At 52.9% G+C, this 17,476-nt stretch overlaps 1 protein-coding gene across 2 annotated transcripts in view; it reads right to left on the bottom strand.

The window, feature by feature from the left end:
• Positions 1 to 17,476, bottom strand: part of CLCN5 (chloride voltage-gated channel 5) — a 120,836-nt gene that overhangs the window by 45,829 nt on the left and 57,531 nt on the right. Inside the window, exons 1-2 of one of the 2 annotated variants that reach the window (XM_029067375.2) lie at positions 7,906 to 7,928; positions 6,010 to 6,168 (exon numbers count right to left, since the gene is read on the bottom strand). In XM_029067375.2, coding sequence (XP_028923208.1) covers positions 6,010 to 6,151 — 142 coding nt within the window. In that variant the 5' untranslated portion in view covers positions 6,152 to 6,168; positions 7,906 to 7,928. Of the gene's footprint in view, positions 1 to 6,009; positions 6,169 to 7,905; positions 7,929 to 17,476 lie in introns of those variants that run through there. The other variant, XM_029067374.2, reaches the window with a different exon arrangement.

The following is a 17,476-nucleotide window of genomic DNA, read 5'->3' as shown; positions in this document are numbered from 1 at the left end:
GACCTCAAAAGAAAGATGGTCTGTGCCCAAGAAAGTTTACATCCCAATTTGAATCCTGGAATCCTAAACCAGTAAAAAGAAAAAAACTCCGAGGCACGGAAAACCGCGGCAGGGTGATGGGGAAAATGAACCATCCTGAAATTTCAACGTTCAAACCTCTGAAATCGAGGGCTCTAAAAATATACTGCCTGAAAGCAAGGTCCAAAAGTTCAAGTCATTTAATTAATTCCCTGTCATGCTGACAGTTTCTAACTCCCTTGTACAGTCACAAGACGCAATTAAAACAACCCCTTGAAATGGTAGAAGAAAGGTCTAACTTGAAAACTTCATGTTAATCACTTACCGATATGCAGTTAGATATTTATCTGGGGGCCTGAATGGTCACTGATTAAATGAACAGGTTTAACGCTAACAGATAGAAAGAAAAGAGGGAAGGGGAGATGCGTCGAGTCCCCATCTAAAATCTCGGCCTTTCACCAGCGCTGCTTGAGAAGACGTTTCTTGGCCTGTCATGAAAATCATTCATTATGCAACTGGTCAGAATAATAATAATAATGTTAGTATTTAAGCGCTTACTATATGCAGAGCGCTGTTCTAAGCGCTGGGGGGAGATACAGGGTAATCCTGGTCGTCCCACATGAGACTCACAGTCTTAATCCCCATTCGACAGATGAGGTCACTGAGGCCCAGAGAAGCGAAGTGACTTGCCCACAGTCCCACAGCTGACAAGCGGCAGAGCCGGGATTCGAACCCATGACCTCCGACTCCCAAGCCGGGTCATGAGATGGTCTGTAAAATCACATCGTCCGCGCATTTCCCACTGATACTCAGATGCGCGCCACGTGTTCGGCTAAGCACTCTTGCAAGTTGCGGATCATCCCCCTCATCGCTGACGGCGTTTAAGAAGGCAAGGGCCCAGACAATCAGTTTGAAAACAGTCCCTGGCCCACACAGGGCTCACAGTCTCAGTCCCCATTTTCCAGACGAGAGAACTGAGGCCCAGAGAAGCCAAGTGACTTGCCCAAGGTCCCACAGCAGACGAGTGGCGGAGCCGGGATGAGAACCTATGACTTTCTGGCTCCAAGGCCCGTGCTCTGTCCACTAGGCCACGCTGCTTCTTGAGGCATTAAAGTACGGGAGGCGGAGGATACGTGTGGGAACTTTCTCATTCTTTCATTCAGTAGTATTTATTGAGCGCTTACTATGTGCAGGGCACTGGACTAAGCGCTTGGAATGGACAAGTCGGCAACAGATGGACAGTCCCCGCCCATTCTTCATCCTGCCATTGCTGCAGACACTGCTGCCGTCATTCACTCATCCATCCGATCGCACTTATTGAGCGCTTACTGTGTGCAGAGCATCGTACTAAGCGCTTGGGAAAGTTCACTACAACAATAAACAGTGGCATTCCTGCCCACAGTGGACTTACCGTCTAGAGGAGGGAGACAGACGTCGATACAGAGAAATAAAATGACAGATGCGGACGTAAGGGCTGTGAGGCTGGAAGAGGGGAATAATACTGTTGTATTTGTTAAGCGCTTACTATGTGCAGAGCACTGTTCTAAGCGCTGGGGGAGATACAGGGTCATCGGACTGTCCCACGTGAGGCTCACATTTACTCCCCATTTTACGGATGAGGGAACTGAGGCCCAGAGAAGTGAAGTGACTTGCCCACAGTCACACAGCTGACAAGTGGCAGAGCTGGGATTTAGTAACAATAATTGTGGTATTTGTTAAGCGCTTACTATGTGCAAAGCACCGTTCTAAGCGCTGGGGGATAGCAGGCGATCAGGTTGTCCCACGTGGGGCTCCCAGTTTTTTTAATCCCCATTTGACAGGTGAGGGAACCGAGGCACAGAGAAGTGAAGTGACTTGCCCAAGGTCACACAGCCGACTAGCAGCAGAGCCGGGATTAGGACCCATGACCTCTGACTCCCAAGCCCGCGCTCTTTCCGCCGAGCCACGGAATTGAACCCATGACCTCTGACTCCCAGACCCGGGCTCCTTCCACTGAGCCGCGCTGCTTCTCGAAGAGCAAAGGGAGCAAGTCCGGGCGACGCAGAAGGGAGTGGGCGATGAGGGAAAGTGGGGCTTAAGTCGGGAGGGCCTCTTGGAGGGTTTCAATAAAGCTTTGAGGGGGACGGAGAGTCACCGTCTGATGGATTTGAGGAGTGAGGGCGTTCCAGGCCCGAGGCGGGAGGTGGGCGAGGGGTCGGCGGCGAGACGGGCGAGATGGAGGCACAGTGAGAGGATCGGCACTAGGAGGTGAGTACCGTCGCAGCCACTGCCGCCGAGACCAAAGTAAAAACAACCAGAAGTGGGGTATTCGCTAAGCGCTTACGACGTGCCAGGCTGGGGTGGCTACGAGCAAAATGGGGTTGGACACAGTCCCCGTCCCACGGGGGGGGTTGGTCACAGTCTCGTGACCCTGGGGTGAATCTCTCTCTTCCCAGTGGCCCCCCGCGGCAACCACGGCCCTCCGGGTACTTGCCTTCCCACGTTGGTGGTTCTTCCAGGGCACCCCCCGACCCCGCGCACGTCTCCCCCACCCTCTCTAAGGACATTCTCCTTAGTATCACGGGACGCGGTGTCCAGGGGACCTACAGAGGAAAGCTAGTCACCCCTTCGGCCCGTCCAACGGAAATGAAACGACCGAGTCACACCGCCCGTGAAGAGGATAAAGAAAAGCCTCTCCCCAAGGGGGGGGAGGCCTTGCAATTCAGCGCTTCACAGCAAGCGCTCGCTGAATTCCAAAATGATATTATCATCCCCCCAGAATGGGATCGTGGAAGCCTCGCTGAATAAAACGGCATAGAGGATAGAGCACGGGCTGGGAGTCGGAAGGTCACGGGTTCCGTTCCCGGCTCCGCCACTTATGTGCCGTGTGACCTTGGCCAAGTCACTCCACTTCTCTGGGCCTCAGTTACCTCGTCTGCAAAATGGGGATTGAGACGCTAAGCCCCTCATGGGACAGGGACTGTGTCCAACCCGATTCGCTTATATCTACCCCGGTGCTTAGTACGGGGCCCGGCACACAGTAAGCCCTTAACAAATACCACAATTATTATTATTAAAGAGTCAGCAGGGTAAATGGCGAGGCCGTAGCCCAAACATCCGGTGGGAAATGCTCCATTAAACAGTTCGAGAACGGAGAAGGCCGTAAACGAAGCTTTAACGGCACGAAACCTATTGTGCGGTTTTCGGTCCGGCACTGCCAGGGGAAAAATCTGTCTGGAATACAGATGTGTTTTTCTCCTAAGTGTGATGTTGTTTTCGTTTTCCTATTCGTGACCCCTTTCCTAGACCAAACCTGGCAGAAACATCCAGGAAGCAAAAGGACTGGTCCCTATCTTTCCAAGAGAATTACACCAGTAAGAAGCAGCCAAGTAGGCCAAGGTAGACGAGCTGCAAATATCTGAACTGTGTTACAAAAATCCTACAGAAAGTACGCTTTTAAATACACGTTTTATCAAGAAAAGCGGCGAACTGAAGATGGCATACACACACACAACACACACCAGGAATTACGACCCGTTTTCTACTCTCTTTGCAAAATTACTTGTAAAATATCCAATTCTAAATTCTTTGGTACGGTTTTGTTTACTAAAATCCCTTCCCGCGTCTCCTCTCCATCTTTTCTTTCTTCCTCTCCTTTTAGTTCCTCTTATTCACGTTCTTTTCAACCCAGTCTGCCCGACTCGGCAAAGGGGCACTGAGTCACATCATGCATTATTTATTGATTCTTTCCTCATAAATCAATAGCTCCAACCGTCCGGAAAGAGTCACTTATATTGTTCCTCCTTTGGATTCCTTCCAGGATGTCATTTAATTTCTCTAATTGCAGTGCCCAATACCAAAGGTTGTGTTTACGCACCACAAGAGTCATGTCAAGGGGAGCCACCAAATTCTCATCTCATTAGGTGATCCTTTACGGAGGAACTAAACCAGGTTTTGAATGAAAACCATCCGGGAAATCACGTCACTGATCAGAAAGACGGGGGGGAGGGGATGAGGACTCAATGGGTGGCATTTATCGAGCGTTTGCTGTGGGCGGAGCTCTGTACTAAGCGCTTGGGGAATACGGTACAAGAGAACTGCTAGAATGCTCCCTGCTCACACGAGCCCAGCGTTTAGAGGGGGAGGGAGACATTAATATAAATCATTTAAAGATCAGTACAGAGTGCTGTGATTATCAAATGCCCAAACGCTACAGATCCAAGTGCTTAGAGGACACAGGAGAATATTCAGTCTAAATGAAAAATGAAGTAGATGAGGCCTAGAACAAGTATCAAGGGTTGGGAAGGACAGGAGGGAAGGGAGGCAAGAAGGAGCGGGAAATCGATCTTCCTGGGTTCAAGTCCCAGAGTTGTCACTGTCTCTCTCTACGATCTCGGGCAAATCACACTTTACTGGCCTCCTTCCTTACCTGCCAAATTAAGTTAGTAACATTTCACCTACCTACCTCATTTTGTCTTGGTGTGTCCAATGAAAGCATTTTTTTGTAGGCAGGAATGCTACCCAATTCTTTATTCATTCAATCATATTTATCGAGTGTCTCTGTGTGCAGAGCACTGCACTGAGCACTGGGAGGGTACAATATAACAATAAACAGACACCCGGGTGTCCAACCGGATACGCCAGTGTCTCCCCCAGCACTTAATCCGGTGCCTGGCACATAGTAGGTGCTTAACAGATACCATCGCAAAACATAAAACAGCTAAGCTGGCATCTTGGAAAGGCTCAACTCCTCCGCCCAACCACGAGGAGCTTCGTTCACCCACCGAGCGATGCCTCTAAAGAAGCAACAGCGTGGGCCCGGGAGTCAGGAGATCTGGATTCATTCATCCATTCATTCATTCAATAGTATTTATGGAGCGCTTACTATGTGCAGAGCACTGGACTAGGCGCTTGGAATGGACAATTCGGCGACAGATAGAAACAATCCCTGCCCACCGATGGGCTCACGGTCTAATCGGGGGAGACAGACGGACAAAAACAAGACCACTTAATCGCAATAAATAGAATCAAGGGGATGTACACCTCATTAACAAAAGAAAGCGGGTAATAAAAATATAGACAATTGAGCACAGTGCTGAGGGGAGGGGAAGGGAGAGGGGGAGGAGCAGAGGGAAAGGGGGGAAAGGGGGCCAGCTCTGCTTTTTGCCTACTGTGTGACCAAGGGCAAGTGTCTCAGCTTCTCCGTGTCTTGGTTTCCTCATCTGCAAAACGGGGATTAAATGCTTTTTCTCCCGCCCTTCCGACACTGAGTCTCATGTCAGTCGTTCAATCGTATTTACCGAGCGCTTACTGTGGTGCCGAGCACCGTACTGAGTCCTTGGGAGAATAAAACAATAAAGACACATTCCCCGCCCACAAGGAGCTTACGGTCTAGAGGGGGAGATGCGCGTCCGATCTGATTATCCCGTATCTTCCCCGGCTCTTGGAACAGAGTAAGTGCTTATCAACCACAACGACTGTTATCATCATTACTACAACTCTACTCGAACCTCTTATGGAGGGTTGTTAGTAACCCCAAAGTTTAAGAAATGCAGGGGGATAGTTTCGAAGGGAGGAAAGGGCAATATGGAAAAGGACTGTAGTGATGGGAGGCAACTGGAAATTAAAGTTTACAGCTGCTGAAACTGCCCAGTTTTCTTCCGTTGGTCCTAAAAATGAGGTGCTTTACCACAAGCAACAGAACAGCTAAAATTTCTAAAGAAGGCCACGTAACTGTTTTGGGACACCCTGGTTAGTAAACGAATGACTCCCTCTAAATCTTTCATTTCTTGTGCACACACAGTCACACTTAGGAATGCCCTCTCCACGACTATTTTCCTTCCCGAGCCAATCTGTGGTAATCAACTTAAAGTTTAAGGACCGAGCTTCGAGACGCAGCCGACGTAAGACGCAACAGCTTCGCCCCGGACGCACGTTTCGGCGGGGTCTCCTTTTCAAGTTGAAAGTAGAAAAACAAAAAAAAAAAAACCAGGCCGCGAGCCTTCCCAGTACCTCCCATCTCTCTGTCCAGGGGAGGGACGTCATCTGTGATGGAGAAGTCCAGAGTTGCCCCGGATATTTCCACCAGGTCTTCATCACTGGTGCTGCTCTGGAAACTGTTGAAACTCCCTCGGCGAAAGCCCTTGTTATCCATGGCTTCGGCCGTTGACCCTGAAAGGTGGACAAGGGAGCGGAAGTTCATTCATTCGATCAGTCGTATTTATTGAGTGCTTACCGTGTGCTGAACGCTTGAAAAGTAAAATTCGGCGACAGTGGTAAACCCACAAAGTGAAGCCCGCTCGTTGGACCTCCTTTACCGGCCCAGATCGCCAAGGGAGACGTTAACTCTGTGGGCAACCTCCACCTGGATAATGAGAATAATTATGGTATTTGCTAAGCACTTACTATGCGCCGTACACTGTACTGAGCGTTGGGGTGGACGCAAGCAGATGGGGCTGGACACAGTCCCTGTCCCATGTGGTGCTCACAGTCTCCAACCCCACTTTACAGATGAGGTAACTGAGGCCCAGAGACGTGAAGTGACTTTTCCAGGGTGACCCAGCATTCGTTCATTCATTCAATAGTATTTACTGAGCGCTTACTATGTGCAGAGCACTGTACTAAACGCTTAGAATGTACAAATCGGGAACAGAGACTGCCCCTGCCCTAGTCTAACTGGGGGAGACAGACAGACAAAAACAATAGCCATAAATAGAATCAAGATAAAGAGAATCAAGCCAAGCAGCACTTAGTCCAGTGCTCTGCACACAGTAAGCTCTCAATAAATACGACTGAATGAAGTGGCGGAGCTGGGATTAGAACCCATGACCTTCTGACTCCCAGGCCCGGGCTCTATCCACTACGCTAGATCACCTTCTGAAGATACCAATCCCTGTAAGCTCGTTGTGGGCAGGGATATGTAATAATAATACTAATGATGATGTTGGTATCTGTTAAGCGCTTACTATGTTCTAAGCGCCGGGGCAGATACAGGGTGATCGGGTCGTCCCACGCGAGGCTCACAGTTAATCCCCCTTTTACAGATGAGGTAACTGAGGCCCGGAGAGGCGAAGTGACTTGCCCACACTCACACAGCTGACGAGGGGCAGAGCCGGGAATCGAACCCATGACCTCTGACTCCGAAGCCAGTGTTGCATCGTACTCCCCCAAGTGCTTAGTACAGTGCTCTGCGCACAGTAAGCGCTCAATAAATACAATTGATTGAATGAATGAATGAATGAATGAGAATTACTTAGCTGCCTTGCTTTGCCTTGCAAACTGGAAAAAGGGAGTATTTTCGGGAACCAGAAAGAAAGCTTAGGAGCGAAGGTCCATCGCCATGGCTCTGCTCCCCAAGGTACCATCACAGGAGAGACAAAGCGGGAAGACGAGATACTCAGGCAAGCCTCAGCCCCCACAGTGGCCCCTCTTTACTACTTTTATACCGCAGTGTTGACCGGGAATTTTTCCCGGCCGGCAGGATGACGCCGGAATGAATGACCGACTCGGTCGATAAATCTATGGCATTTACTCAGCGCTTACCGTGTGCAGAGCACCGTGCTGCCCGCTTGGGAGAGGACCACGCAAGAGAGTTGGTAGACACGATCCCTCCCTACGTGGGACGCAGCGCGGCTCAGTGGAAAGCGGCCGGGCTTGGGAGTCAGAGGTCACGGGTTCGAATGCCGGCTCTCGTCAGTCGTGTGACCGTGGGCGAGTCACTTCACTTCTCTGGGCCTCGGTTACCTCATCTGGAAAACGGGGATGAAGACCGCGAGCCTCACGTGGGACAAGCTGCTTGCCCTGGATCTACCCCGGCGCTTGAAACAGTGCCCTGCACGTAGTAAGCGCTTAATAAATACCAACATCATCATCATCTTAGCTTTGTGTACGGAAGCCAGGCGCACTCACCTATAATAGGTGCTCAGTTACTATCCACAGCAGGAGGGCAAATTCCTAGGCGAGGAAAAAGATAAGTGGAGGGAGATTTTTTTTTCTAGACCCACCCAGTGTTGTCCAACAGCTACTTGGGGCAATCCTCCTTCCCTATACCCCCTTGCCTCAGAGTGCGGCTTAGGCCTCAAGGAAAACAGTTCCGACGCTTATTCTGGAGGAGAGCACTTAAGGAATCATCCTGATAATCAGCCCGGGCCCAAAGGCCACAAAACCTGAAGGAAGTGACACTGGGTCTAAAAGAAATCGAAGCACTTCAAGGAATCAATTTAGCGAGAAGCCGCGAGGCCTAGTGGAAACAGCACGGGCCCAGGAGTCGAAGGAACCGGGTTCTAATCCCCCTCAGGACCGTAAGATCACGGCGCGGCAGGGAACGTTGTCTGTTATACCGTTACACCGGGAGAGATGCGTCCACGATAATAGTAATGTTGGTATTCGTTAAGCGCTTACTATGTGCAGGGCACCGTTCTATGCGCTGGGGTAGACACAAGGGAATCAGGCTGTCCCACGTGGGGCTCGCGGTCTTCATCCCCATTTTACAGATGAGGTAACTGAGGCCCAGAGAAGCGAAGCGACTCGCCCACAGTCACCCAGCTGACGAGTGGCGGAGCCGGGATTCGAACCCACGACCTCTGACTCCCAAGCCCGGGCTCTTTCCACTGAGCCACGCTACGGGTCGGAGACGACTCGGCGGCCTAAGACGAGACTCCTGGAAGAGATGTGACTTGGAAGGGCTTCGGAAATGGGGGGGGAGTCAGTCAGTCAGTTGTATTCATTGAGCGCTTACTGTGTGCGGAGCGCTGTACCGAGTGCTCTGCTCGGGAGAGTAGAGCAGAACGGTAAAACCATTCCCCGCCCACACGAGCGGTCTATCAGATGGGAAGCGGGGAGGGAGTTCCGGGCAGGCGGGAGCATGGGGTCGAAGAGAGAAGCGGAGCGGGAGCAGGTCGGGTCCCTCGGACCACCCGAGGACGGCGCCTCACCGACCCCCAGGCCGGGGGACCTTGAGGCCTCGGGCTCCAGGTTTACCGGATCTCTGGCCTCTCCCTGGAGATGGGCCCACCCGGCCCCTTCCTCCCTCCCCTCGGAGGACACGGGCCGCCTTGGCGTTCGTTCAGAACGTGGCGCGGCAGTTGGCAGCTCAACCGCCGGAGGGGAGGAGGATCTCGTGCCGGACGGTCTGTCCCATCCCCGCCCTCTCTCTCCCCTCCTTTCCCGCAACCGAGCGATGGGAACCCAGGTCTCTCGTCTCATGGCGTTTCTTCCCTCCCGCCGCCCACCCGCCACCTCGCATTTCTCCCTCTTATCCCCAACGCCCTTTCTCCTTGCCCGTCCCCGACTTCCCGCCGCTCCAGTCCACGTCAGCGGCCTCTTGGGCGGACTTCCTTTCATCCCTGCCCTGTCTCTTGCCCTGACTGAGACTCGGCACACGGGACGGGGATGTGTCCAACTTAATTCGCCCGTATCCAGCTCAGCGCTTCGAACGGGTGCTTGGATAGTGAGCGCTTAATATCTGTATATGTAAAATACATGCGTGCGTATACCCATATGAGTGTGCATATATACGGATTTGACAGCTTATAGTCAGAAACGATTCGGCATACGGTATAAAAAGTACGCGACAGCATGAATTGGCTCTTCCAAGGGTCGAGTTCCCACTTGCTCTACACCAACCCCTCAGGGTGTTCAAAAATCAATCCGTGGCACTCGCTGAGCATTGACTATGCGCGGAGCACCACGCTGAGGACTGGGATAGTATTCATTCATTCAACAGTATTTTACTGAGCGCTCACCGCGTGCGGAGCACTGCGCTAAGCGCTTGGAATGGACAATTCGGCCACGGATAGAGACATGATATAACGGAAGTGGTCAAAGCAATCCCCGCACACTAGGACGTTACGGCCTTTAGGGGTAAAGTGGCAAAGACGAGTGAGAGACCGTGAGCCCGTCGTCGGGGAGGGACCGTCTCTATCTGTTGCCGATTTATACTTTCCCAGCGCTTAGTACAGGGCTCTGCACGCAGTAAGCGCTCAATAAATACGACGGACCGCATAATAATAATTGTGATTTCTGCTAAGCACTTACCGTGGACTAAGCACCGGGGAGGATACACGCCAAACAGGTTGGACGCGGCCCCTCAGGTCCCACGTGAGGCTCACAGTCTCAATCTCCATTTTACAGAGCAGGTGACCGAGGCCCAGAGGAGCGGCGTGGCTCGGTGGAAAGAGCGCGGGGCTTGGGAGTCGGAGGTCGTGGGTTCTAATCCCGGCTCTGCCGCCGAACAGCCGTGCGACTTGGGGCAAGTCGCTTCACTTCTCTGGGCCTCAGTTACCTCATCTGTAAAAAGGGGATTAAGATTGTGAGCCCCACGTGGGACAACCTGATTCCCTCGTATCCCTCCAGCGCTTAGAACGGTGCTTGGCACGCAGTCGGTGCTTAACAAATACCATCGTTATTATGAAGCGGCAGAGCTGGGATTAGAACCCAAGCCCTCCTGACTCCTACCTCCCAAGCCCGCGCGCTATCCACTGGGCAGCTTCCGGTGATACCGTTGTTCTGGCTCAGACAAGGAACAGAGTTCCCCAACTCTGAAATCTTGACCAAGGGCCCGCTCTGACCATATTGACAAGAAACTGAGCATTCCCTCCCCTTCCCGGACGCTCTTAGCCAATTTCTCGAGAAAAGGGAAAAAAACAAAAAACCAAACCAAACCCCCACACGGACACTGTGTGCCTGAATTCTCTTCCCTTTTACTTGTCGAAGAATCGGGAAATGATCTTCCAAGCCACAACACGGAGACCCATCTTTCTCCGGTTACCAAACCTTCCCAGTTCCTGATTTCAAAAAAGCTGAAGCTCGTGTTCTCACACGATATCCCAGCGCTCTTCTCAGAGTCGGGCGCGCGCACATCAGCCTTTCCAAATGTTTTCCGTCATAATAATAATGGTATCTGCGAAGCACCTACTATGTGCCAAGCGCCGTTCTAAGCGCTGGGGTGGGTACCAGGTCACCAGGTTGTCCCACGTGGGGCTCACGGTCTCGATCCCCATTTTACAGATGAGGTAACGAAGAGACGTTGAGCGGCTTGCCCAAGGTCACACAGCGGACAAGTGGCGGAGCCGGGATTAGAACCCACGACCTCTGACTCCCGAGCCCGGGCTCTTTCCGCTAAACCACGCTCCTTATCTTTGTGCAACACCCACCGGGAGGCCCAGGACCAGCTGGAAACGTTAATTAGTTGTATTGATTGAGCGCTTACTTTATTACTATTATGGTATTTCTTAAGCGCTTACTATGTGCCGAGCACTGTTCTAAGCACAGGGGTAGATACAGGGTAATCAGGTTGTCCCACGTGGGGCTCTCAATTTTAATCTCCATTTTACAGATGAGGTAACTGAGGCCCAGAGAACTCGAGTCTATTTATTGCTATCGTTCGGTCCGTCCGTCTCCCCCGATTAGACCGCGAGCCCGTCAATGGGCAGGGGTCGTGTCTGCCTGCTGCCGAATTGCCCACCGAGCGCTTAGTCCAGTGCTCTGCACATGGTAAGCGCTCAGTAAATACGGTTGAATGAATGAATGAATAATAACGTTGGTATCTGTTAAGCGCTCACTATGTGCCGAGCACCGTTCTAAGCGCTGGGGTAGATACAGGGGAATCAGGTTGTCCCCGGTGAGGCTCCCGGTCTTCATCCCCATTTGACAGACGAGGGAACCGAGGCACCGAGAAGTGAAGTGACTTGCCCGAAGTCACCCAGCTGGCAGGTGGCGGAGCTGGGATTAGAACCCATGACCCCTGACTCCTCCAAAGCCCGGGCTCTCTCCACTGAGCCACGGAAGTGAAGCGACTAGCCCAAGGTCACCCGGCAGACAAGCGGCGGAGACGGGATTAGAACCCGGGTCCTCTGACTCCCGAGCCCGGGCTCGTTCACAGCACTGTACTGAGCACTCGGCAGAGGACGAGACGACGGAGTTGGCAGACTACGGGGAGTCCGCATCCGTCCCTCAAAGAACAGCAACGCCAATATCCCCCCAGATACTTCTCATACGTTCGACAGTATTTATTGAGCGCTTACTACGTGCAGAGCACTGGACTAAGCGCTTGGAACGGACAAATCATTCTCGCCTTCCGGCACCGCTGATCACGGAACTGCCCGGCTTGTATGAGAAGCAGCAAGGCCTACTGGATAAATCCCAGGCCCGGGAGTCGGGAGGACCCGGGTTCTAATCCCGGCCCCGCCACTCGTCCGCTAGTCGCGTGGAGTTGCGTCCCCCACCCCGGTCTTGAACGCGCTGGAAATTGAAGACCGTTTAGCGCTGTGGTCTAACGGTTAGAGCACGAGACTGGGAATCGGAAGGGGAAGGCCTAGTGGATAGAGCCGGAGCCTGGGAGTCAGCAGGTCCTGGGTTCTAATCCCGGCTCCGCCGCTTTTCAGCCACGTGACCTCGGGCGAGTCGCTCCACTCCTCCGGGCCTCCGTTACCTCATCTGCGAAACGGGGATGAAGACCGGGAGCCCCACGTGGGACAGGGACCGGGTCCCACCCGCTCGGCTTGCACGAGCAGCAGCGCGGCTCAGTGGCAAGAGCCCGGGCTTTGGAGTCGGAGGTCATGGGTTCGAATCCCCGCCCTGCCGCCTGGCAGCTGGGTGACTGTGGGCAAGTCACTTCACTTCCCTGGGCCTCAGTGACCTCATCTGTAAAATGGGGATGAAGACTGTGAGCCCCACGTGGGGCAACCTGATTCCCCTGTGCCTACCCCAGCGCTTAGAACGGTGCTCGGCACACAGGAAGCGCTTAACAGATACCAACGTTATTATTATTATCTACCCCAGTGCTCAGTACAGTGCCCGGCACATAGTAAGTGCTTAACAAATACAACTATTATTATTATTTCTTGCTCCTAGGTGGGCGACTGAGAGATTACGGGGTGGGGACTAGGGGGAAAGGGCAAGGTGGTCCGGTCCTGGACCCCAAAACTAGGAGGGTCTGCAAAGGGGTCCGATCCCTAGACAGATGAGGAAGCCGTTCTTTTCGAAGCCTCTTCCCTTTCCTTAACTTCTCGTGATCTTCAGTGTTGCCCTTTTCCGAGGAAAGGAGGCTTCGCCGAACATCCGTGGTGTCAGCTCCTTTTTGGTAACAGCTGCGTTTCTCCAGAAACAAACAAAAAAAAATCCTCCTTCCGCGACGCCGAGATCCTTCAATATCCACAATTACGTACGTAACCGTTATTAGCGCGGCTCGGTGGAAAAGAGCCTGGGCTTCGGAGTCAGAGGTCACGGGTTCGACTCCCGGCTCTGCCACTCGTCAGCTGGGTGACTGGGGGCAAGTCACTCCACTTCTCGGGGCCTCCGTGACCTCATCTGTAAAATGGGGATTAACCGTGAGCCCCACGTGGGACAACCCGATCACCCTGTATCTCCCCCAGCGCTTAGAACAGTGCTCTGCACGTAGTAAGCGCTTAACAAGCACCAACATTATTATTATTAGTTTTGATTAACGTCTGTCTCTCCCCTCTAGGTTGGAGGTTCGCTGCGGGGAGGGAACGTGGCTACCGATTCTATTACACGTCGTATCCTCCCAAGCGCTCGCGGCACAGCGTAGCGGGGAGAGCCCGGGCCCGAGAGTCAGAAGGTCATGGGTTCTAATCCCGGCTCCACTTGTCTGCTGACCTCGGGCAAGTCGCTTCACTTCTCTGGGCCTCGGTTCCCTCATCTGTAAAACGGGGATTGAGGCCGTGAACGACACGGGACGGGGACTGTGTCTAACCCGATCTGCTTCTATCCACCCCAGTGCTCAGTACGACGCTTAACAAATACGATAGTTATCATTAGTAATAGTACAGTGCTCTGGGTACAGGAAATACTCAAAACCGACTGACTTCAACAGTGGTCTGCTCCACAGGCCCAGTTTCTCAATTTAGCACAGCAGCGTGGCAAGGGCCTGGGAGTCGAGAGCCCTGGGTTCTCCGTGGCTCGGTGGAACGAGTCCGGGCTTGGGAGTCAGAGGTCACGGGTTCGAATCCCGGCTCCGCCGCCTACCAGCTGTGTGACTGTGGGCAAGTCACTTCACTGGGCCTCAGTTCCCTCATCTGGAAAATGGGGATTAACTGTGAGCCTCACGTGGGTCAACCCGATGACCCTGTATCTCCCCCAGCGCTTAGAACAGTGCTCTGCAAGTAGTAAGCGCTTAACAAATACCAACATTATTATTCATTCATTCATTCAATAGTATTTATCGAGCGCTTACTACGTGCAGAGCACTGGACTGAGCGCTTGGAATGGACAATTCGGCAACAGATAGAGACGATCCCTGCCCACTGACGGGCGCACGGTCTAATCGGGGGAGACGGACGGACAAAAGCGAGACAACCTAATCGCAATAAACAGAATAATAATGTGGGCAATAATAATAATAATAATAATAATGATAATGTTGGTATTTGTTAAGCGCTTACTACGTGCCGAGCACTGTTCTAAGCGCCGGGGGAGATACAAGGCAATCAGGTTGTCCCCGGTGGGGCTCACACTCTTCATCCCCATTTGACAGATGAGGTAACCGAGGCAACAGAGAAGTGAAGTGACTTGCCCAAAGTCACACGGCTGCCAAGTGGCAGAGCCGGGATTCGAACCCACGACCTCGGACTCCCAAGCCCGGGCTCTTTCCACTAAGTCACGCTGCTTCTCCAAGGAAGCTATCCCAGGTTTAAATTCACTGCTATGCCATGTTAAGAAGGAGGCAATATGCATCAAAAGATGTCCCCTAATAGAAATAGGAAAAATATATATATATATATATATATATATATATATTTTTTTTAGGACTCACTGAAGACCCATCTCCTCCAAGAGGCCTTCCCTGACTAAGCCCTCATTTCCTCTTCTCCCACTCCCTTCCGCGTCTCCCTGACTCGCTCCCTTGGTTCCTCTCCCCCCCCCCCCCAGCCCCACGGCCCTCGTGTCCACAGCCGCGATTTCTTTATTTCCGCTGATGTCTGTCTCTCCCTCCAGACTGTAGGCTCCTTGTGGGCCAACTCTGTTGGATCGTACTCTCCTACGCGCTTAGTACAGAGCTCGGCACGCAGTAAGTGCTCAATAAATATGGTAAGCGCTTACTATGTGCAGAGCGCTGTTCTAGGCCCTGGGGTAGATACGGGGTGATCAGGTTGTCCCTCGCGGGGCTCACGGTCTTCATCCCCGTTTTGTGATGAGGTCGCTGAGGCCCAGAGAAGCGGAGCGACTCGCCCACAGTCACGCAGCTGACGAGCGGCGGAGCCGGGATTCGAACCCACGGCCCCGACTCCAAAGCCCGTGCTCTTTCCACTGAGCCACGCTGCTTCTCCAAGCTGCAAGATCCAGACAGGTCCCAGAGGAACGGCTCATGCCATCACCTCGCTCACGGTGTTTCGGAGGGCCGGTGACCGGACGCAATTTCCTTGCTAAACCTCTCGATCCTCCTGCGTGCAACTCTTCAAATGTCGCGGACTCTCGTCGGCCAATCCCCTCCGATTATAACTGCGGGGGCCCATTTCATTTTTCTTCGAGTGCGCCCTGCCAATTCCGTCCAGGAAAACCAAGGTCCAAATAAATCGGGAAGGGTTCTTGAATCTGAAGAGGCCTTCGGAGCGCATCCGGGCGAGAGAGCCTTCCTTCACGCGAGCTCCCCTGTCCCACTTCTGAGGCGGCGGGGCTCCGCGGAGAGAGCCCGGGCTTGGGGGGCAGAGGTTCCGGGTTCGAGTCCCGGCTCCGCCACTTGCCAGCCGTGTGACTTTGGGCAAGTCACTTCGCTTCTCTGGGCCTCGGTTTCCTCATCTGTAAAATGGGGGATGGAGACCGTGAGCCCCTCGTGGGACAACCTGATTCACCCTGCATCTACCCCGGCGCTCAGAACGGCGTACCGCACATAGTAAGTGCTTAACAAACACCACTAGTACCATTATTATTACTGTTATTATTAAAGCCCCCGAGTTCGAAGCTTTAGGCCGCGGACACGGGGCGAAATAGGAAGACTACGCCCATTCGCTCTACGACCCGTTTATCGGGCAGAGTCCTTCGAGATGACCTGATAAGAGGGTGATTTATCTGGGTGCCTCATCAATACTCTAGGGAGTCTAAACTAAGCAGCGGGAAGCAGCGGGGCTCGGTGGAAAGAGCCCGGGCTTGGGAGTCAGAGGTCATGGGTTCGAATCCCGCCGCCGCCGCTTGTCAGCTGTGGGACTGGGGGGCAAGTCACTTCTCTGGGCCTCGGTCCCCTCATCTGGAAAATGGGGATGAAGACTGCGAGCCTCACGTGGGACAACCTGACCACCCTGCATCTACCCCGGCGCTCAGAACAGCGCTCCGCACATTGTTGTTATTATGGTAGCGGGTAGAGCCCGGGCTTGGGAGTCGGAAGGTCACGGGTTCTAATCCCGGCTCGTCTGCTGTGCGACCGTGGGCGAGTCACTTCACTTCTCTGAGCCTCAGTTACCTCATCTGGAAAATGGGGATGAGACCGTGAGCCCCGCGTGGGACAGGGACTGTGTCCCACCCGATTTGCTTCTATCGACCCCAGCGCTTAATACAGGGCCTGGCACACAGTAAGTACATAACAAATACCATAATCATTATTATTGGGGGGGGGGGGGTGTCTACGCCTCTTATGCAAAGAGGGAGGTATCTGGGCTGCCTGAGGGTGAGAAGAGGGAAGGAGGAGACTTGAGGCTTTTTGCTTATCCCTAAAGCTTCAGTCGATCGCATTTATTGAGCGCTTACCGTGTGCACTACGCTGTACTGAGCCCTTGGGACGGTACACTACCACAATAATAATAATAACGTCGGTATCTGTTAAGCGCTTACTACGTGCAGGGCACTGTTCTAAGCGCTGGGGTAGACCCAAGGGAATCAGGTCGTCCCACGAGGGGCTCGCAGTCTTCATCCCCATTTTCCAGATGAGGGAACCGAGGCGCAGAGAAGTCAAGTGACTCGCCCCCAGTCACACAACTGACAAGTGGCAGAGCTGGGATTCGAACCCGTGACCCCGACTCCGAAGCCCGCGCCCCTTCCCCTGAGCCGCGCTGCTTCTCTGAACGAGTCTGAATAAGCGGACACACTCCCTGCCCACAGCGAGCTCTGCCGAATCGGGATTTCGGGTTGAGGATTGCATTGACTCCACTCTACCTACCCTAGTGCTCAGTACAGCGTCCGGCACACGGTGACCGCTCAACAGAAAAAACACCATTACTATTCGGTCGTCGGGCTTTTCCCAACAGTTGACCCATTTGGGCTGTCCCTTGGTTTTATTAATCCCCAGACGTATGGGATTATTCATTCATTCATTCAAGGGTATTTATTGAGCGCTTACTCTGTGCACAGCACTGTACTGAGCGCTTGGAATGAACGAGTCGGCGTTTATCGAATTCGCTCGAAAAGAAATCCCCACGGGAGGTACACCCCCCCCCCCCCCGCCTAATTACGGAACTGAGAAGAAGAGAGGAAGAATAATACATCGGGTTTCTTTAAGGTCGCTAAAGGACCACGAAGAACAAAGAGGACG

Source organism: Ornithorhynchus anatinus, chromosome 6 (genome assembly GCF_004115215.2).
Source record: "Ornithorhynchus anatinus isolate Pmale09 chromosome 6, mOrnAna1.pri.v4, whole genome shotgun sequence".
NCBI lineage: Eukaryota > Metazoa > Chordata > Mammalia > Monotremata > Ornithorhynchidae > Ornithorhynchus > Ornithorhynchus anatinus.
The sequence above is the reverse complement of the archived record's forward strand: the minus strand, read 5'-3'. Positions and strand labels throughout refer to the sequence as shown.